Source organism: Ascaphus truei, chromosome 3 (assembly GCF_040206685.1).
Source record: "Ascaphus truei isolate aAscTru1 chromosome 3, aAscTru1.hap1, whole genome shotgun sequence".
Taxonomy (NCBI): domain Eukaryota; kingdom Metazoa; phylum Chordata; class Amphibia; order Anura; family Ascaphidae; genus Ascaphus; species Ascaphus truei.
In genome coordinates this window covers 192,935,302-192,958,300 of record NC_134485.1, presented here as the reverse complement: position 1 = coordinate 192,958,300, position 22,999 = coordinate 192,935,302, and the positions used below count along the sequence as shown (strand labels likewise).

At 43.8% G+C, this 22,999-nt stretch overlaps 1 protein-coding gene across 1 annotated transcript; it reads left to right on the top strand.

Annotated features, from left to right (window-relative positions):
• Positions 1 to 179: 179 nt before the first annotated feature.
• On the top strand, positions 180 to 22,298 carry MDH2 (malate dehydrogenase 2). The gene is made up of 9 exons (XM_075589844.1): positions 180 to 350; positions 12,087 to 12,255; positions 15,452 to 15,535; positions 16,523 to 16,632; positions 17,744 to 17,869; positions 18,648 to 18,725; positions 19,627 to 19,726; positions 20,109 to 20,260; positions 21,879 to 22,298. Exons 1-9 carry the CDS (start codon positions 282 to 284, stop codon positions 22,008 to 22,010), a joined length of 1,020 nt encoding a protein of 339 aa, XP_075445959.1. The 5' UTR covers positions 180 to 281; the 3' UTR covers positions 22,011 to 22,298.
• Positions 22,299 to 22,999: the final 701 nt, after the last annotated feature.

Here is a 22,999-nt window from a genome sequence, read left to right as displayed (position 1 = left end):
ACACACACACACACACACACACACACACACACACACACACACACACACCTCACTGTTAAGTAAAGTTTTTTATTTTTAAGGTAGGAAAAAAATATGACGCATGCGCATTACATTCATCTCTGCGTAAATTTGATTGGTGGGCTGGAGTTGGAATTGACGTTTGACAGCGTAGGCGGCGACGCGGCACGCACCTTCCGTCCGCTGGTGTCTTTACTGGTGGAGGTCGTTGGAGTCACTCGGCACCGGCAGAGCTCGTGAATTCCCCTCGCGCCACTATCAACATGTTCTCGCGCCTCGCCAGACCCGCCGCCGCCCGCGCGCTCAGCCGCGAGCTCTCCACCACCGCGCAGGTACCGGAGCGAATGAACCGGGGATATAACCGGCTAACTGCCGGAGCGGTCTGCAGTGCAATATACTGATGTATTGAACAGGGGATTAGTGTACATAGCGTTTTTATCAATGTGCAACGTACGGTCATTTATTCAGATCAGGGAATTTATTATTCAATGTGTTAGTGCTACTTTCAATATGCTGTGTGAAGGGCACGTTATTATTGTACAGGACAATATACTAACACACAGCAAATAATTATGCAGAAGTATATTAAAAATGAATATACGAAGCAAAACGCTCACAGCTAAAGTAAATGAACTTAACATGCACTAAATACGCAAGGGAGTTTAATATGGCGGCATGTAAAGTAATGTACATATAACAGTTGCTGATGCAAAGAGAATCTAAACTGCCCAATGGCAGCACTTAATGTGAATCGACATCATGTATGTAGATCTCTGTATGCAGCGCTAGTGTGTGTCATTCAGACTGCAGATCTCTGTATGCAGCGCTAGTGTGTGTCATTCAGTCTGCAGATCTCGCTCTGTATGCAGCGCGAGTGTGTGTCATTCAGTCTGCAGATCTCGCTCTGTATGCAGCGCTAGTGTGTGTCATTCAGTCTGCAGATCTCGCTCTGTATGCAGCGCTAGTGTGTGTCATTCAGTCTGCAGATCTCTCTCTGTATGCAGCGCTAGTGTGTGTCATTCAGTCTGCAGATCTCGCTCTGTATGCAGCACTAGTGTGTGTCATTCAGTCTGCAGATCTCGCTCTGTATGCAGCGCTAGTGTGTGTCATTCAGTCTGCAGATCTCGCTCTGTATGCAGCGCTAGTGTGTGTCATTCAGTCTGCAGATCTCTGTATGCAGCGCTAGTGTGTGTCATTCAGTCTGCAGATCTCGCTCTGTATGCAGCGCTAGTGTGTGTCATTCAGACTACAGATCTCTGTATGCAGCGCTAGTGTGTGTCATTCAGTCTGCAGATCTCGCTCTGTATGCAGCGCTAGTGTGTGTCATTCAGTCTGCAGATCTCTCTCTGTATGCAGCGCTAGTGTGTGTCATTCAGTCTGCAGATCTCGCTCTGTATGCAGCACTAGTGTGTGTCATTCAGTCTGCAGATCTCGCTCTGTATGCAGCGCTAGTGTGTGTCATTCAGTCTGCTGATCTCGCTCTGTATGCAGCGCTAGTGTGTGTCATTCAGTCTGCAGATCTCGCTCTGTATGCAGCGCTAGTGTGTGTCATTCAGTCTGCAGATCTCGCTCTGTATGCAGCGCTAGTGTGTGTCATTCAGTCTGCAGATCTCTGTATGCAGCGCTATTGTGTGTCATTGTCTGCAGATCTCTGTATGCAGCGCTAGTGTGTGTCATTCAGTCTGCAGATCTCTGTATGCAGCGCTAGTGTGTGTCATTCAGTCTGCAGATCTCTGTATGCAGCGCTAGTGTGTCATTCAGTCTGCAGATCTCTGTATGCAGCGCTAGTGTGTGTCATTCAGTCTGCAGATCTCTGTATGCAGCGCTAGTGTGTGTCATTCAGTCTGCAGATCTCTGTATGCAGCGCTAGTGTGTGTCATTCAGTTTGCAGATCTCTGTATGCAGCGCTAGTGTGCGTCATTCAGTCTGCAGATCTCTGTATGCAGCGCTAGTGTGCGTCATTCAGTCTGCAGATCTTGCTCTGTATGCAGCGCTAGTGTGTCATTCAGTCTGCAGATCTCGCTCTGTATGCAGCGCTAGTGTGTGTCATTCAGTCTGCAGATCTCTCTGTATGCAGCGCTAGTGTGTGTCATTCAGTCTGCAGATCTCTCTGTATGCAGCGCTAGTGTGTGTCATTCAGTCGGCAGATCTCTCTGTATGCAGCGCTAGTGTGTGTCATTCAGTCGGCAGATCTCTCTGTATCCAGTGCTAGTGTGTGTCATTGTCTGCAGATCTCTCTGTATGCACTGCTAGTGTGTGTCATTGTCTGCAGATCTCTCTGTATGCACTGCTAGTGTGTGTCATTGTCTGCAGATCTCTCTGTATGCAGCGCTAGTGTGTGTCATTGTCTGCAGATCACTCTGTATGCAGCGCTAGTGTGTGTCATTGTCTGCAGATCTCTCTGTATGCAGCGCTATTGTGTGTCATTGTCTGCAGATCTCTGTATGCAGCGCTAGTGTGTGTCATTCAGTCTGCAGATCTCTGTATGCAGCGCTAGTGTGTGTCATTCAGTCTGCAGATCTCTGTATGCAGCGCTAGTGTGTGTCATTCAGTCTGCAGATCTCTGTATGCAGCGCTAGTGTGCGTCATTCAGTCTGTAGATCTCTGTATGCAGCGCTAGTGTGCGTCATTCAGTCTGCAGATCTCTGTATGCAGCGCTAGTGTGCTTCATTCAGTCTGCAGATCTCTGTATGCAGCGCTAGTGTGTGTCATTCAGTCTGCAGATCTCTGTATGCAGCGCTAGTGTGTGTCATTCAGTCTGCAGATCTCGCTCTGTATGCAGCGCTAGTGTGTGTCATTCAGTCTGCAGATCTCGCTCTGTATGCAGCGCTAGTGTGTGTCATTCAGTCTGCAGATCTCGCTCTGTATGCAGCGCTAGTGTGTGTCATTGTCTGCAGATCTCGCTCTGTATGCAGCGCTAGTGTGTGTCATTCAGTCTGCAGATCTCTCTCTGTATGCAGCGCTAGTGTGTGTCATTGTCTGCAGATCTCGCTCTGTATGCAGCGCTAGTGTGTGTCATTCAGTCTGCAGATCTCGCTCTGTATGCAGCGCTAGTGTGTGTCATTCAGTCTGCAGATCTCGCTCTGTATGCAGCGCTAGTGTGTGTCATTCAGTCTGCAGATCTCTGTGTATGCAGCGCTAGTGTGTGTCATTCAGTCTGCAGATCTCTGTATGCAGCGCTAGTGTGTGTCATTCAGTCTGCAGATCTCTGTATGCAGCGCTAGTGTGCGTCATTCAGTCTGCAGATCTCGCTCTGTATGCAGCGCTAGTGTGTGTCATTCAGTCTGCAGATCTCGCTCTGTATGCAGCGCTAGTGTGTCATTGTCTGCAGATCTTGCTCTGTATGCAGCGCTAGTGTGTGTCATTCAGTCTGCAGATCTCGCTCTGTATGCAGCGCGAGTGTGTGTCATTCAGTCTGCAGATCTCGCTCTGTATGCAGCGCGAGTGTGCGTCATTCAGTCTGCAGATCTCGCTCTGTATGCAGCGCGAGTGTGTGTCATTCAGTCTGCAGATCTCGCTCTGTATGCAGCGCTAGTGTGTGTCATTCAGTCTGCTGATCTCGCTCTGTATGCAGCGCGAGTGTGTGTCATTCAGTCTGCTGATCTCGCTCTGTATGCAGCGCGAGTGTGTGTCATTCAGTCTGCAGATCTCGCTCTGTATGCAGCGCTAGTGTGTGTCATTCAGTCTGCAGATCTCGCTCTGTATGCAGCGCTAGTGTGTGTCATTCAGTCTGCAGATCTCTGTGTATGCAGCGCTAGTGTGTGTCATTCAGTCTGCAGATCTCTGTATGCAGCGCTAGTGTGCGTCATTCAGTCTGCAGATCTCGCTCTGTATGCAGCGCTAGTGTGTGTCATTCAGTCTGCAGATCTCGCTCTGTATGCAGCGCTAGTGTGTCATTGTCTGCAGATCTTGCTCTGTATGCAGCGCTAGTGTGTCATTCAGTCTGCAGATCTCGCTCTGTATGCAGCGCGAGTGTGTGTCATTCAGTCTGCAGATCTCGCTCTGTATGCAGCGCGAGTGTGCGTCATTCAGTCTGCAGATCTCGCTCTGTATGCAGCGCGAGTGTGTGTCATTCAGTCTGCAGATCTCGCTCTGTATGCAGCGCTAGTGTGTGTCATTCAGTCTGCTGATCTCGCTCTGTATGCAGCGCGAGTGTGTGTCATTCAGTCTGCTGATCTCGCTCTGTATGCAGCGCGAGTGTGTGTCATTCAGTCTGCAGATCTCGCTCTGTATGCAGCGCTAGTGTGTGTCATTCAGTCTGCAGATCTCGCTCTGTATGCAGCGCTAGTGTGTCATTGTCTGCAGATCTTGCTCTGTATGCAGCGCTAGTGTGTGTCATTCAGTCTGCAGATCTCGCTCTGTATGCAGCGCGAGTGTGTGTCATTCAGTCTGCAGATCTCGCTCTGTATGCAGCGCGAGTGTGCGTCATTCAGTCTGCAGATCTCGCTCTGTATGCAGCGCGAGTGTGTGTCATTCAGTCTGCAGATCTCGCTCTGTATGCAGCGCGAGTGTGCGTCATTCAGTCTGCAGATCTCGCTCTGTATGCAGCGCGAGTGTGTGTCATTCAGTCTGCAGATCTCGCTCTGTATGCAGCGCTAGTGTGTGTCATTCAGTCTGCAGATCTCGCTCTGTATGCAGCGCTAGTGTGTGTCATCCAGTCTGCAGATCTCGCTCTGTATGCAGCGCTAGTGTGTGTCATTCAGTCTGCTGATCTCGCTCTGTATGCAGCGCGAGTGTGTGTCATTCAGTCTGCTGATCTCTGTATGCAGCGCTAGTGTGTGTCATTCAGTCTGCAGATCATGTTTGAGAGGCTGGTTCTAAGGGCTCAGTTATTTTGTGCCTTAGGTTGCGGAATTACCCAGGGAGGGGTGTCCAAAGTAGGGAGAGTTCAAAATATATTTCTTTCCATTTCTAACAATAGTTGGACTGCTGCTTGTGCCAATCCTTGTCCTTCAGGTTGGCTCCTCCCTCTTGTTCTTTCACAATGTCTGACTGCTTATAATCTCTGTTTTTCAATCTGTCTGTTCTGATTGGGGGGGGTGGGGGCGGCATTACTAAACTATATTATTAAAATAAAAATAGAGAAGAAGCAAGTGCAAATAACACTACTAAAATGTGTAAGACACTAAATGAACATAAATTCCAAAGTGAGTAGTGATGATCAAATACATTTATACTGTCCTTGATAGCCACTATTAAAATAAAACACTGACCATAACTCTATCCTCACAAACTGCATCCTATCAAGTCAAGAATATAATTTGAAAATTGCAAGAAAACCTCAAACACTACACCAAGTCAATAAAAGCTCTTTATTCACATGCTTTTATTTCATCTGCAGTGGAATGTAAGTCTGAAGCATGAGGCCACGTCCATGTTGATTGCACGCGCAGCTGAGCGTTGTGACACGCGCTTGTACTTGCCGATCTGTGGCCTGCAGTGCTGCGCCATGGGGGTTGCGACCAATCGGGAGCTTCTCCGTGCCTCTGCCGCCCCTTTTTTTATGACGTTGCTGGTCTTGCAGCAAGCGACGTCGCCCAAAACTAAAGTGCAACTCTAGTGATGGGTGACATCGTCGGTCTTGTTGCAAGCACTATAAACGCGGCCTTACTTTGTCTCTAGCGACGTGGCATCAAATGCTGTCGCAGGGTCGACATGACATCACATGACCCCGCAGCGTCATTTGACACCGGGGACATGGTAAGGAGAGGGCGCAAGCAGGTTCCCAGGGAGTGCAGATGGGGACGAAGGGGGAGAAGTTTGCTCACCCCTGCTCTAGTAGATGCCTACTGTGTATTCTAATGTTCACCACTCCAGCAGGCAGCACTGAGCTGTTTTACATGCAGATTACAAAGGTCAACGAAGCTCTGGTCTGGGGTTTCACAGTGCACACCCGGCTTAGCTGTCATTGGAGGTGTGGGGGTAGGTAATATGGGATTGTGCTGCAATATTGGAGTTTAGGAATCCCAGCCAAAGGATCTCATCAGGAAAAAAGTTTTAACTTTTTAATATTTGCAGATAAGGTTCTCTGAAGTCTACTAATGTTACCAAGTGAGATGGCCGTGGCAGCCATATTAATTTAGGGTTTGTGTTGGGTATTTTAAGGAATAAAATACAGTTTAAAATAAAATCAGGGAAAACTAGGGATGACCACACATCCTACTTTTCAGTATTGTGACTAAAGGTTCACAAAATAAAAATGCAGCTATTGATACTTTTGTCACTGTTAATCCATGTAAATAATATTATTATTATTTTTTTAAAAATGTTTAATAAAAGGTGTTCAGGAACCCTGTAATTATATTGTGAACTTCTGCGGAATCCCTACCATGATAGCGCGGCTGAGATCAGATGCATTGTTGGGAACACCGACCCTCTCTAAGGCTGCGTCCATGGTGAATTGTGCCGGGCTGAGGCTGAGGGAAAGCGGGTGCTTTCCCTGGCCTTAGACCACGTGCCGTCGGGGAGGGGGGAGGGGCTGTGATGTCACGGAGCTGGTTCGCCATCATTGGGCGAACCGCTCACGTGACCGGCCCTGCGCTCCCTTGAGCGCTTGAATTTAAAAAAATTCTAAGGCTTACGCTTGCGTGCGCGAGCCCCTGCTAAAGCCACTCTCATTGCGGCTGCAGGGGCTCAGTGCCAAGCAGCAGCGCTGACCATGCCCGTGGCCTAATGGTAACTTTGTGATCAGATGCATTGTAAGTTCTTCTTCTGTATTTTGGTACAATTTTCAAATTGCAGGGAGCCCTTTAGGGATGCCCATGGGGCTTAAGGGTTACTAGGAACCTCGGTTGGAAAAATACTGGAATATCCTAGAGCGGCAATCCTGTTTGCCGCCTCCCAATTTTAATATAAACCAGTAGTGTTGGGTGGTATTGCTGGATGCACATGTAATGCATAGTAATGTGCCAAAGAAACTGCGACTGTTAACGGGCTGTGAATTTTAAGGTATGAAAGTCATATGAAGATCAACTTTTAAGGTCATGAATGTAGAACACTGCCAAACCGGAACAACAAATAGTTTAGATGCTTTATGCCCATGGCAAGCTTCTGTCTTGCATCTGCAAGCTGCCCAGCACTGTAATTTCACTATGATCGTACATGAACCCATTTCTTCATTCACTACCAGATAAAAGGCAACCCATTTCCTGTTTGGCTATTTCCTGTTCCTGTTATTGCACCTTTTGTTGTACAGAGCTATAATTGGTAGGCACTTATTGTAGGAATGGGTACTAATCCCCTTTTCTATTGATGAGCTCATTCTGCATCTTTTGACAACGAGCTTCGGAAGTCATTTAATGGCGAATGGGACAAGCAGCCATTGATATTTAGCTGAAGGATCGCTCCATGATTTAAGACATGGAGTTGGAAGCAGGGGAGCCTGGTTGAAATCCTGGTGTCAGCGCCTTGTGACCTTGGGCAAATCATGTTATATCCCATGCCGGCAACAAAATGATATAATTCTAATGTACAGCGCTGCATACACTGTCAGTGCTATACAAGGAAAATAAACTATTTGGCAAAGTCCTTAACAATAACCCTATGAACAGCACCCAAGATTTGGGTTTGCAGTACAATATGTTAAGGAGTAAAACGTGTGTCCTATTGCCAAATCTGGAATCACTTATTAGTGACCCAATACCACTCCATTTAAATTAGAAAGTCATGGTTTTTCGAGTTAGTGTCCCTTGCATAGATGTCCTGTATCAAGTAGGGATGTAGCACCCATGTACACACAATAACGTATTGCAATTCTAGCAGCATGAATAAATATGCATCTGTATACGAGTAGGCATTAGTGAATTTATACAGTGGTGTTAAGAGCAGCTGCTAAAGGCCTCTGGTGTCAGTAGATATAAATGGCAGAGGGCACTATTCCACCTCTTCGGCCAAATTCAGATGAGGCAATGGGGCAATATAACAAGAATTGCATGAATTAGGTGAGGCATTAAAAAAAAAAAACAAAAAAAAACGGGGGAACATTTATAATTTTAAATGAGGTTCCTTAACTATTAGGGCAGGGGGCCGGATCTTATCACGGTAAAGGAAGATTTGTACCTGCATTCAAATGTTACACAAGGGCGCTGATCGAAGAATAGTATTAATGTATGTCTGATGTAAAATACACTGCAACGTGTCAAAATATGGATAAAGGGTATCTGTGTTTGGGGACATGGATAAATGACAGTTGTACTATAAAAGTTCCTGGCGCCCTCTAAGTCACTAAACTCATATGTTTATGTAAAGCAGTTAAAAACATATTAACAGAGCATGGGCCAACAAACTGCTTTATCCTAGCTGTGCTCAGTCCTGTTACCTGGGATCCCCCAGCTACATCTGATTTTTAGGCTTATGGACGCATTGGCAAATCTGAATGCACACTTATTATTGGATTAGTAGTTGTCCCCTAACCAGATCCTGCTTCTGAGAAGAGGGTTATAAACCACAAGTCCTGTCAGAAGGTCCCTGGCTAAAAGACACTGCATCAGTGGTCATTGCTCGCATTCCTATCCTTCACTGTAAGCAGCAATATCCCTACCAAGAAAGGTCAGCGGCATGGGGATGGAGCCATGCCATGCCTTAGCTTTCCCAGCCGTCACCTGATCCTGGTGCCACAGCTCGCTCTGCTGTAGATAGAGAAGTTGATATTTTTTTTTTTTTCCATTCTGTACAAGGGCTAATTAAGGCGTTGCCACTGTGGTTAACTATCAGCAGTGTCTGGTAGATCGTGCTGCACTGTAGGTCCTAGGCGAAGAGTGCGTGGCTGCCACCGTAAATCTATATTGATTTCATGAACTAAACTGTTTGCTGTAATAACCCTACTATAGTGAACAGATTTTGCACACCGGCTACACACAAACCTTTGGTAAATGATTAGCAGTCTGTTGAAACATGCAGTGCTGGTTTAAGTGATTTTTCTGTGACCCAAATGACCTTGGTTTTCAGCATTGGTTCATTGTGATCTGCGTAATTTCACCTCCCTGTGCTTCAGCAGCCCAAGGTAGATAGATGTATTGTATTTGGATCAGGAAATCTTGACTTGAATGATTATAGCACTCTGTACATTTTGAAAGTTGGGCGTAAGACTCGGAAATGGAGTTTGCTACACAGGCCTAGCACAGAATGAAAACGACTGACTGGTCATTCACCCGTGTCACGTATACTATGCTTACTATGCTCTTCAAAGCGTTTTCTGAACTACACAATTATTTTTTTCATTTTTTTATCGTCCATATTGTCAAAGGAATGCAGGGATTTGAGTTTGAAAACTACAACATTTTGCAGCAACTGTTTAGGTGCTTTGTGCTGTGGACCTTTTTGTTTTTCAATCAGCCCCCCAATAAGGATCCCCAGTAATACACTGTTGCGTACAAAGTGATTTTTGCTGGGGACCTCTAATCATACTGTAAGACAGTCACCCACACCCTTCTTGTCGTCTACTGAAATAAAATGTTTGCTGCTATTTTAATCTCACTAGTGCAGGTGCTGACTAATACTTTCAATCCTGTTAGACCCATTTCCAAACATGTCAAGTGTGAACGAATAGTGCTCTTTACCACCCATGGCCATTGATAAATGAGCTATCATGTCGCAACATACCTCCGATACAGCAGCAGAACATCGATAACCTTTCATTCTACAGCCAAAGTATGTCTGTTTTATTTCCGCCAGCGAACACTGATGTCTACACTTGGCTAAAATGGCACGGCCCTTTGTGATGCATTTTAGAAGTCCTTTGGTCTATTATGCACATTATTTGACTTTTGCAGTATTATTCCAACATAACATTTACAGCGTAGCAGACGCTGAGGTAACGGCATTTCAACCAAATACGGTCATTGGCACTGTAAGAAACGCGCAGAGGTGTAACCAGGGAGATGTATTTAAGGGGAAATAAAGATTGGCTTTTGTTTAGTCCGTGCCTTTAAACAGTACAGCTTCATGTCGGCATGCAAAACAGGTCTTCCCTTTGTAAGGGCCCATTCACATTTCCCAGTCCCTATCTGCATGGTTGGGAGGCTAGGCCTCTTATCACCCTCTGACCCCAAAGTAAGCAGGGAGCTCTTTAAGTCACACCGGGTCTGGGTTGTGTCAGTGGGTTGCACCCTCTGGTGGGGAAGAAATGCAGCACAGCCGTGCAATGCGAAGGGCAAAAATAGGGGCTACAGCTGGGTACTAGATAAAGAAATCCTTTAATACACCACAGACAACATGGTACAGAAAAAGAACCACCGTCCTCAATGCTAGAGAGATATGTTCCCGGGAATGTCTTCTTGTTGCACGGTCCCTCTCTGCTCAAGAGCCCCATACAGTTTGTGCAGCAGACATTTAAACCTGCTTGAACCAGGTGGAGACTGGCTAATTGCCTCTAGCTGCAATTAACCAGCTTCCTGCTGGACTCATCAGCTACAGACCGGCTGTGTCCTGCCTTTTTTAAACCAGGGAAAGACCCTGTCACAGCCACTTTATTTGGTTCTAAAGGCTCATGCATTTTATGTTGCATGTCCTACACAGTAATGTTTGCTCCAGATCCAATAAATCTGCTAAACCTGTTTAGCGACATGATATTATTATTATTTGGTAAAGTATTATAGGATACATGAGAATTGCATAACTGCCATGATGTAACCTTGGCATCAAAAGTAATACAGTACAGTACGGTGCAGTCCTATACATCCCACAGCAGTAATTATTTAACTCCATGGCTGCTTCAGGCCGTCAAACTGAATGATTTTATTTAAATAGTTTCACAAGAGAGAGGGAAATCTAACAGTGTGGCATCCTTCATCCACCCTGTTTCTTCATTGGAAGGAATTTGTATAGATTACACACACGATTAAAAATAAAAATATTCCTTCTCTTTCCATGTTGAATAGTTAAACTTTGTCTAGCTTATTAATAGCTTTGTCCTTTAAGTCATGAGCTGCAGTATGGATGTGTCCTGTTACAGTACCTCAATCCGTGTCAGGCCCATCTACACTGCTCACAGAATGGCTTGTCATTATTGTAAGTCTATATCTATCCGGCATTATCCTGAAGACAGTGGTTTAACAACTTCCTGCCAAGTGTCGGCAACACTTTGCAGAGCACAAAACCTAGGTCAAATTAATTGTGCACAAAAAACAATAACAAAACATTCTCAGACGGAAATGAGGATAATCAAGAATTTGTCAACTCAACATCTCTCATCCAGCTGTAGTCTCTCCCCCTCCCCCCCCCCCCAAGTTTCATCCACCTAATGAATCCCCCCCCCCCTCTATTCTTAGGCTACGGCCTATTATCAGCTGCTACGCATACGCCTGGCCGCGCGCCCATGTGTGAAAGGCGCAGTCTGTGGCTGAGATACAAGGGGAAGACAAGATTGCAACGGGGCGTGGCAGGTGCACAGGCATGAGGTCACGCAGCTGGTTCGCCCTCATTGGCTGAACCGCCAGCGTGACCAGCGCTCCATCGCCACTAGCAAAGACAAGATTCTTGTCTTTGCAAAAATGTTGTCACGTATCGCGATCTTTGCATGGGCTTGCAGGCAGCTACTGAGCCCGGCACCATAGAGGTGCCAATCTTGTGTGTGTGTTTATTTCTCCTCCTCCCAGTGTCTTTATGGTGACCGTCCGTTTTAATGGTGAAGTTCCTCTTAGGATGAAAGGGAACAGAGTGTCGGGACATGCTTTAAAAGGACGGTGAAACGTATTGGATGAAAGAAAAGCACAAACCTTTACAACTTGTAATTGACTTGCTTTAATGTAGTAAAAAATTAATGTTTCTCTCTCCTCCCCCCCCCCTCTCCCTCCCCCCTGAGTATATATCTGATTATACTTTTCTAATTATGGCACTATAATTATTTTGCAAACCAGCAACAGATCTTGCAGGAGTGAAACAGTCTCACCAAACATTAGATGCATATTGCAAAAACTTTCAAGCTTTTTATTTCGTGCAAATTAAATACTGTAATGTTGCTGTAAGTTATTTGAATCTCTCTTGGCAAACTACACTGGAACTTTAACTTTTTGGTGCTCTGTGATCTTCTTGGTCCACCGTTGTTACTAAACGTATTGTTGTTCCCTCAGAACAATGCCAGGGTGGCAGTGCTTGGAGCCTCCGGGGGAATCGGGCAGCCTCTCTCCCTCCTGCTGAAGAACAGCCCCTTGATTAGCAATCTTGCTCTATATGATATCGCTCACACACCGGGTGTAGCTGCAGATTTGAGCCACATCGAGACTCGTGCCAAGGTCACAGGTAAAACACTCTTGAACACAACGATTCCTCTTTCCACTATAAACTAGGAGGCGGGTGGGAAGAAGACGAGCAAGTAATGAACTAGACTAGGGCTATCCTAGTCTATCCAAGGCCCGTACTACATGTAGCCTGCCGGGTCAGTCTGTCCAGCCCGCAGACTAGGATCGACTGTACTTGGACGTGTGGGGGTGGAGTCTATGCTGCCTCTTCCTGATGACTGGGCAGTTAAATTAGAGGGTTATTCCCTTTTTCGGAGGGATCGAGCAAATAGAAGCGGAGGTGGTATATAGATATGGGAGATCTGAGAGAGATGATGTATATTAAACCGGATCTAAATCCTATTATAAGGGAAGATGTTTATGAAGGGATTGATGAAAATGTAGAGACCTTGTGAATAGAAATTAGCAGAGGAGCTAAATCTACAAAGAAAATGTTTGTAGGGATATGCTATAACCCACTAAATATCTCAAATTGAGGAAGTTGAAATACTTTTGTAAATGGTGAAAGGAAGCAAAATTGGGAATTTTTCATAATAGGGAATTTTTAATCATGTGGACAGACTGGAGCAACGAGATTAGCATTACAACTAAAGGTAACCAGTTATTACATGACCTAAATTATTGGGGAACTAACCAGGAAGGGGGCAATACTGGATTTGGTATATCAATGTAGAGGAAATAACAACAAATCAAGTCTAAACATTTGGGAAACGGACCATTACATGGTCTCATTTTGAAATACATTATCAAAAACCATATATGGGTTCAATACTCATAATTTTAGAAAGGTAGATTTTAATAAACTAAGAAATAATCTACAGGGAATAAACTGGAATGACATTTTTGTAAGAAAATGTGGACGATACATTGGCAGTCTTTATAACATTGTTAGATAAGTACTTGTATGTATTACTCAAGGGTATACACGGATAACAGAAACCAGTCTAAACCAATATGACTAAATAAACAGGTAGGGGGGGAAATTAAATGAAAAGGAATAGGCAGGCAATTCATAGTCAGAAGGGACAGAGGCATCATATCAGAATTATAAGGAATGTAACCTGATTAGCGAAAATGTAAGGATTGTAATAGAAAGGAAGAGCAACATAACATTCTTAAAGTACCTTAACAAAGATTAGAAAAGCGACTAGAGGAGACTTTCTGTGTGAAATGGACAGGCACATTGTTGGGGAGAAGGCATGAAATACGTTCTGTCTCTGTATTTCCCAAAGATAGCGAATTTCAAAAATATTGGAGGAAACCACAAACTCAGTATTAATTAACAATTGGTTAACAAGTAGTGCGATGGTGGCTTGATAAAATTAAGGTAAATAAGGCATCTGGCCCCGATGTCATACACCCAATGGTTCTTAAGGAGCTAAATTCCGTAATTGCCAAACCATTATTTAATATTCCAGGACTCCATTTCCACAGGCTCGGTACCACAAGATTGGCGTAAAGCAGATTTGGTGCCTATATTTAAAAAGAGAGCTCGATTACAACCAGGGAATTACAGACCTGTAAGACTAACATTTATAGGGGGGAAACTATTTGAAGGTTAAAGACGAGATAATATTCAGGAATACCGAATAGAAAACAAAGTTATTGGTAACAGTATGCATGGATTTCTTAAGGATTAATGACCTTGAGGTTGACATAGAGAACAAAGTCTCCAGCTTTGCTGATGACACTAAATTGTGTAAGATAGTAAAATTATAGCTGGATGTCATTTCTCTCCAGAAGGACTTGGATAGACTGGAAACTTGGGCAGGTAAATAGCAGATGAGGTTTAATACAGATAAATGTAAGGTTATGCATTTGGGAAGAATAAGAAGAAGTAAGAATAAACAGGGCGACTTGCAAATTAAATGTGGTAAAATGTAGGTCCTTGATTAAGTATCTTGGAGTGCTCGTAGACAGCAGGCTTAGCAATAGTGCCTAATCTCATGCAGTAGCTGCAAAGACAAATAAGGCTGCGGACATGGTGCCGCAGCCCGTGCGGAGGCTGGTCAGTGAGCAGGTGCTTTCCCTGGCCATACCAGACGGGCCGTGGGGGGCGTTACTAGTGATGTCACAGAGCTGGATCGCCCTCATTGGGTGAACCACTCACGTGACCTGTCTGTCGCGTTGAGAAATAAGTATAACTTATTTATCACGAAACGCGCGCCTCCTGCTTCCCTGCGCCTGCACGCCGCATGAAAGCGAACACTGCCTTAAGGCAGTCTGTTCGCTCAGCGTGCGGACGCACCCGCGCGGTCTGCCATACCATGTTCCGAGGCCGTAGATGTTATCTTGCATTAAAGCTGTAGTTCAAGCAATATCCTACGTGGGTTTTAAAAAAAAAAAAAAAAAATAGTTCTGTACTATTAGAAGGAAAAAAATATGGTGTGATTAGCGCTACAAGCTAAAATAATCAGTGAATTATATAATCCAAAAATAAATAAACAATTGTGCAACAATTTACACTAAAACCTTAAAATTAATAAGGCAAGGCTGCCGAGAATAACTGACCCAAAACACAGCCGGTGAATTACAGAAAACAACCAATACAAACCGGCGACTAAAAAGTCAAAAATGGGTCTGTATAAAGTCCAATTGGATGGAATGGCAAGAAAAGGTATGTTCAATCTTGTACTTCCAGAATCCACAGCACGATGTTACGTGGCATATGTGAAGTAAACAGAAAAAAACATCATAGTGCAAAACTGCTAGTTAATTACACAGACAGCAACAAAGGAAAGTGTTCCTGACAGTAAGCGCAGTTAAAATGTGGAATTCATTATGGAGACATTGATGGCAGACGCACTAGATATCTTCAGGAAAAGGTATACGGGATATATACCAAATATGTAAACATGGGAAGAATGTTCCATCTGATTACCATTATTGGAGTTGAAGGAATTTTTCCCCTAATTGGATCATGTTTCACTAGAGATTTTTGGCTATACTGTGGAAAGATGGATATGATTTTCCATGGGGGTCAATGTACTGTCTCTATGTAGTAGAACATTTAAAACCGCAGCATTCCCGTAAAGGGGAGTCCACACATTTTTAACCCCCTTGCAGCGAAGGGGTAAATATAAATTGACATCATGCCACATGAAGGCGTTCTATTGTCTGGAGGTGCCATGTGATCAATATCGGGGACTAAAAATATCCAGGTTACTAGGTAAGCAGCAAGTGTTTTTGTTTCAAAGGTTACCTGGGACCAGAGCAGTTGCCAGAGAGTCTGAAAGATTGCGATGTTGTTGTTATCCCGGCCGGCGTCCCCAGAAAACCAGGTATGTTTTGTGCTATAACCTGTGTGTTTTGGGATTGTTCGAAAGGGGTTTGAATGGCTTGATATGCTGACCTCACCCTCCCTCCCTTTCAATGCTCCCAATCAAAGGCTTTCTGGGCAGAAAGCAACACTGAATGAGTGTGATATAAGTTGGGCATCTGTATAGATATGATTGCAAGCTAGGAATGTTGTGTTGCCTATCTCTGTGCGACAGCTGGCTTGGGAAGAGAAAAATAATTCGCGATAACCCATTTACCGTTGGTTGAACAGAGCAGTTGAGTAGCTCCACGCCATTTACTGCGGTCTGTATACCAGCCTTATTTAAAAACTCCACTCGCAAAATGAAAGGCATTGGCCACCAAGTACAGGCATACCCCGGTTTAAGGACACTCACTTTAAGTGCACTCGCGAGTAAGTACATATCGCCCAATAGGCAAACGGCAGCTCGCGCATGCGCCTGTCAGCACATCCTGAACAGCAATACCGACTCCCTACCTGTACCAAAGCTGTGCGCAAGCGGGGAGACTATAGAGCCTGTTACAAATGCATTATTTACATCAGTTATGCACGTATAGGACGATTGCAGTACAGTACATGCATCGATAAGTGGGAATAGGGTAGTGCTTCACTTTAAGTACATTTTCGCTTTACATACATGCTCCGGTCCCATTGCGTACGTTAATGCGGGGTATGCCTGTAATGGTGCGTGTATGTTGTTGCTTCCATCAAAGGTTAGATGGACACTGAATCAAAATGGCTTTAGTATTAATGATGCTCTTGCGGTGGAGCAAACCAATAGAGCAATATTAGACATGCAGAGTTCAATTTGCTTCAGTTTGTGTTTACCCCTCTTCTGTTGTGTAAAATAGCTTGTGGGTTTGTGTTTGTAAGGAGCAGATCATTCTTTCTTCTCTCCACCCCCCCCCCCCCCCATTGTCTCATGCTCCTGTTTTTTAAAACAAAAAAATAATGTATATCCTGTTTACAGGTATGACTCGTGATGATCTGTTCAACACAAATGCCACCATTGTGTACAACCTGACTGAAGCTTGTGCGAAGCACTGCCCAGAAGCCATCATCTGTGTCATCGCCAACCCGGTGAGTGGGCCGGGCTTTTCGCTGTGTCTGTGAAGCCTCCTAAAAGCAGGTTCATGTCAGGTGTTTATATTATTTAGCATTCCGTGCCAGAATTGATTACATTTGTGCCCAGCTCCTTCTCTACCTTTCGGACAGAAGTGCCATGCTGGGTGTACGTTTTGCTCTGATACTGAAGGTGCACTTTTATCTTTGCCATTGAATGCTGTTCATTCCTAGAGTGTGGCAAGTTCTGTTACACTGCACACGATGCATGGAGTATAGAGTAGTTACAGGGAAAGGGTGACTTCAGAACCTTGCTCATATGCCATACAAGCTACCTATGTGTCTCCTTGCTATCATGGCACCTGCTTAATGTGTATCAACTTAACTATTCTTTTATTGATGAGCAGACCTTCAACGTATTCTTTTTAATTGCTGAATTGAGGTTGCCGGAGAACAGAAAAGCTGTTAGTACCCAGTTTGTTCATGAAACCTATTTAATTAAGTGTTGGACGGAAATATCAATGCCGTAGCATCTTGTATTGCACAATACAACTATTTGTATTCACAAATCCTCTATTCATACCCTCTATCTACTCCTTCCTGCTGCTGGGGATCTCCCCTAAGCCTGAAGCCAGACATACACACCTGATCTCACCTACGCCTCCCTGCCATCTCTTCCCCTGTAAATGGTGTTAACCTTTTCATTTAACACCCATCTACAGCACTTATTCCCTCACCTGCTGTCTCTGTAAGTTTCCCCTCAGACCTCTTAGATTGTAAGCTCTTCGGGGCAGGGATTTCCTTTCCCATTTGTCTGATTTTTGCTGCACTTATTGTATTTTTAAAATTCCCTGTACTGTATTTTTTGTGAAGCCCTGAGTACACTTTTGGCGCTATATAAATAAAGACATACAATACAATAATGTGTCCCTGTATCGGAGCACAGGAGATTTGGATTACATAAAGCAATACTTTGGAATCATACACAGAACAGTTGGTAATCCTAGGCAAAATCACTCACTTCTCAGAAGTTTGACTATGAAGGGATGTAATCTCAAGTGACCCAGAATGTCCATGAGATGCACAGTGTATGTAATACACGCTTACTGTTATGCATCCTTTTATGTAGGTAAATTCAACTATCCCCATCACCTCTGAAGTGTTTAAGAAGCATGGTGTTTACAACCCCAACCGCATTTTTGGCGTTACTACCTTGGACATCGTAAGAGCCAACACCTTTGTCGCTGAGCTCAAGGTACGTGTATCGCTGGATGAGTCTGCTTATCCCAACTGCTTTAGAACTAGATAGATGAGCAATGGGTACATCCACCACTACTGTCCTGCAGAACTAATTATATTTTGCTTTTTGTTGTGCTACTTTGAGAGAATTGGAAGATGGCATACTGGTTAAAAAAAAAATACATCAAATGTAGACAAGCAGTCTTTCTCTCTTCGTATTTGAACCAAGGGGTCCTCCAAAGATGAATCGCTCTTCGGCTCCATGGACCCTCTCTTCCAGAAATACTTGGGTTTTTGGTGCAGGTGTTCTCCGACTGTCGATGGGGAACATAATGGCTGCCAAACCACGGACCAATTCCTGTTGAATAACCGTTGGTGCCATCTTAAAAAAAAAAAAAAAAAAAAAAAAAAAATTGCACTTTCACCTAAATCAGTAAGTATCTTGAAAACCTGGGAGCTTTCCGAAGCTCCGATCAGTTCTTGAGGAACCCCTGGTTCAAATCCTGTCGTAAAAAAAAAATGGACTAACGTTCACTTTTGAGCGGGATTGTGGATGGGTGAATGTCAAAGAATGGAACAGATGGCGAATTAGCCTTCAATCTACCAATGACCGGCCCAATAAAGATCGCCTGCAGATGAAGCTGACTTGCTTAGTCACTATGGCTTTTACATGAGACTTATTACAAACACCCAGTGTACAACATGTAGTAGAAGCTGTGTATCGCATGTATTCCGTGTCTCAGTTGCTTGAGCAGTTTGGAAGTGTGTTCATACTGGTATTTTCATTTGTTCAGGGACTGGACCCCGCACGTGTCAATATTCCTGTGATTGGCGGCCATGCAGGCAAAACAATCATACCGGTGATTTCCCAGGTAAGTTGTTATTTTAAATTGCGGCCTTAAATTCACAGATCAGACGCTTAGAAAATAAACTTTTACTCCTCCATACCATACAGTCTGCAACACATTGCTCTTAACTACATAGATTAAGGTAAAAACAGATGTCCCATATTACACTAAACTGGAATGGTTTGTTTTGAATACTGCAGATAGACTATATTTTTCTTTAACTATAATTAATCTATGGGTATGTTGGACTAGGAAACAGTCTTTAATATACAGAGCTATTTAATGGCTTACAGTTTCAAAGCCATAGCACTGCAAGCAAAGACTGAAGAAGCAGATCCCTTTTGTGTCCATAGTGCACGTACAGTTCAGATTGACTTATATAGCATGTAACTGCTCGCCTCTTCGTGGCTATTACAGAACTGGAGCTCTCTAGGACAGAGGTACAACGTAGAGCTCCACTCACACGTTCACAATGCAATTCTTCATTTATTGTGACATGTCCTAGAGGAGACCTGCATTTTGAGAAATGTGTTTGTCTATGTTGTGTTGGCAGCACAAGGCAGGATTCTGCTCGCTTGAAACGGTTTCCCCACACTTTGGAACTGTATTACAGAACTGGGAAATTGTAACTTCGGTTAAAATGTTACTAAATCTGACACTTTTTTTAAAATTAAATTTGTTTTTATTTCCGATCAGTTGTAAGGTTTAGAGCAGATGTTTAATACAACAAATAATGGGAACAAAATATCAACCCAGTACAGCATACTAGGCGCTGGGCCCATTAAATGGTTTGACTGTCTATTTTAGGATAGTCTAATGACAGCTCTTAAGTGGGCTTCTAACTTTAATTTATTTTCCACCATGACCTCATGCTGGATCCTTCTGTAATATCCTGCTCGCATGTTTCCTTTGATTTCATACACAGAGCACCCCAAAAATGGAGTTCACTCAAGAGCAGCTGGACGCTCTTATTCCTCGAATTCAGGATGCTGGGACTGAGGTCGTCAAAGCTAAAGCAGGGGCAGGTCTGTTGCCATCCAATGAAGGCCAATCAGTTCTGCCCAACACCGCTTTGTAGAGAATATTACTTGTCACACTAAATGGAAAAGTCAATCAGGTTCCATTTTGTTCCTGAGGGTTTCATGTTTTAAATGTGGCTTGCCATGTAATCTGGTCATAATTAAAAACACTGTTCTAACAGCAGTAGCTTTGGAGGAAAGTATTTCCCGATCTTGCTATGCTGAAAATCCTGTATATAAATTTATATCCTTGAAGACTTGCCTCCTCCTTTAAAATAAAAAAACAATTTCTAATACACTGAAGTAGTTATGTTTTTTTTCCCCTTTGTATCTGTGAAGCCCAGCATGTCTTGTAATCGGGTATCCTCTCTGTGCTGTCACTTTGCAGGATCTGCCACCCTCTCCATGGCGTATGCTGGTGCTCGCTTTGTCTTCTCTCTCCTGGACGCCATGAATGGGAAGGAGGGTGTTATTGAGTGCTCGTTTGTCAGATCTGAAGAAACCGAGAGCCCGTACTTCTCCACTCCACTCCTGCTGGGGGTATGTAGAACCTGCTACTAAAAACGCACATCAACTTTGTACACTACAGCCGTTTTGGATTAGTCTCCCGGCTGCAAAAAAAAGTGCACTGAATTCATCAAACCAAAAAATATCCTGTGACTTTTTTGTTGGTTTTTTTTTTGGTATATAACTGGTGCAGTTTTTTTTGCTCCCCCTTTCCATGCAATGTCTAATCATTGAATGAATGTTTATTTACTCAAGAACTGTGAACATTTTGATATGGCATCAATATCTAAGTTGGACAGCATTCTCATACTTGGTGGTAAGATAAATGTCAGACCTAAGGTACATGTTCACTAAAGGGTGCTATTCTTTAGCATGTCCTAACTCCCATTCAAATGATTGGGAGCTAAGACATCCTAAAGCTTATCACCCATTAGTGAATATGGGCTGAAGTGTCTCAGAGGCACTTGACTAATATTTGAGGATAATCAATTAATTGATCTTGGCCAGCTATCAGATCTACTTACTGCCAACTGTTGTGATTGCCCAAGTTGGTATTGAAGTTTTTCAGCTCTGCATAAATATTGTAGCAGCACCCACCCAGGAATTTCAGTCATGCCGACATGATCTAAAAATATCACATTATTGGATGTGTATTATATAGCAATAGCTTTATCTACCTTAAGGCTCAAGGACCACAAACTACCGTAGGTGCTTATTCCAATACTACTCAATGTAGTGTGTGTGTGTGTGTTACTGTACTCGGAAGTCATTCTAAGATGTATTCTACGTTTTCATGATTTGTTTTATTTCTAGGAATAGTGTTAAAAAAAAAAAAAAACAATAAAACCCATTCGTTCAAATGTGGTACTTACTGGAGAAATATGTATCATCCCTTCAGTTTGTTTCTTCCCTCTCGATCCAGGATGCTGGTGGATATGTGGTAATGGGCTACTAAGTAATCCACAAATCCGGTGCTCAAAAAACTTTGCAGTTGAATTTAAAGCTGGACAATGGCTGTGCTCTTTAGAAATAAACACTTTAAATCTTTGTCTGGTGTGTGTCATGAGACACCCCCGACCGACCCGCCAATAACGGCGGCAAGGGGGTGTATATTTAAACATTGCCAAAGATAGAAGCAGAAAAAGCAACTGGCTTTGCAAATAAAGCACAATGATTTTGTTGCAGCTTTTACTCGCGTTACACTGCGACTCCCGACGGCTTCAGTAAGGCAAATGTATCCTGCAGAGTACACCGTACCGCCTTGTCCCAGGCAGGCAATCAGTAGGGATGGAGTCCAAGCAGGAACCCGGTGCACAGCTGAAAAATGTAACTTGGACAGAAATGACCATTTGAAAAGTATTTATTAGTTGAACATACAGGTAGAGTCCTGACAGATCCTCTAACATGTTTCGCCCACGGGGCGCTTTATCAAAGAGCTCTTCTGTCCAAGTTACATTTTTCAGCGGTGCACCGGTTTCCTTTTTGGACTCCATCTCTACAGGATGCTGGTGGAGCCCCCTCCAAAATATAGTTCATATAGAACACTGTGTCAAGTCTGATTAATCCGTTGCATTAAACTAGGAGCCTATATACAGTGCCAGCAAAGCTATTGACTGTTATTTCATTTTATAATGAATCTTCTCTCTAATAGAAAAACGGCATTGAGAAGAACCTGGGCCTTGGGAAGCTGTCTGCATTTGAAGAGAAACTGGTGGCAGAAGCCATGGCAGAGTTGAAGGGCTCCATTAAGAAGGGAGAAGACTTTGTGAAAAGTCAAAAGTGAACATGGCTCCATCTGGAGGGGAAATATGGCTTCCTTAATTTATTGAAGCATTGTGTCACTTTAGGAACAGAGGCTCCTATTCAATATGCTGTGAAGATGTCTTTCCCGTGACAGAGAGGCGTGCAGCTCCATTCAAACGACTTGAACTTCTCCAGCACAGAAAGACCTCTTCACAGCATCTATAATCGGGACCCGAGAGGGCATCTACTCTGAATTATCTTACACCACCACAAAGCAATGACATTGAGATTCTATTCAAGAATTAAACATCATATTTTTTCTTTGTAATGTCTCCTAATGTTTTCTTTCGTGTGTGTGTGTGTGTGTGTGTGTGTGTGTTTTGAATATGCAGCTTGTTTCAAGAGGCTGTTGTGATCCCACTCATTAATTTTATTTTATTTATCAAATGTTTTACCAGTAAGTAATACATTGAGTTACCTCTCGTTTTCAAGTATGTCCTTGATCTAACCGATAAGTAGGAAAGAAAGGTGGCAAGCTTGAGCATGTCCCTTAGCTACTTCAGATTTACCGCTGGTTTGGCTCTGATTGGTTGCTTGGGAATTTTCCCACGCGTTGATTGGCTGCTGAGTTTTGTGAATACTATAAGAATTTGTGACCCAATCAGATTGTAGTAAGAGCGCGGACGGGCTTTTGAAAGTTGCTTCTGCGCGAATAGTAGAGCAACCGGCTTTGATTTAAAGCCAGAAAAGCCTGCCTGTCGGAGTCTAAGTCCCAACTTTTGTGCCTGTAATGCTTGCACTGCCCACAAGCAAGACAGGACCACGGTACTGAGGTGGGGAAGTAGAAACCACGCACCCACAGCAGCAGAAGCGTGCCTGGCATGCGGATTGTCAAACGTAGCCGGGTCTGGGTTGGAGGAAATGGGTTAGTCGATACTTGCAGAGGTCTTGGAGTATAGAGTTCAGAATAATCAGTCAGTATATCCGTGGTCTGGGGTTGGAGAGGTCAGAATAGTAGATGTCCGTATA

Bases quoted from the DNA above. Each gene is read 5' to 3' on its own strand.
- MDH2 (XM_075589844.1), top strand. From the start codon at position 282: ATGTTCTCGCGCCTCGCCAGACCCGCCGCCGCCCGCGCGCTCAGCCGC. The intron at 351-12,086 runs GTACCGGAGCGA...TTGTTCCCTCAG, and splicing joins AGCTCTCCACCACCGCGCAG to AACAATGCCAGGGTGGCAGT. The intron at 17,870-18,647 runs GTACGTGTATCG...TCATTTGTTCAG, and splicing joins CCTTTGTCGCTGAGCTCAAG to GGACTGGACCCCGCACGTGT.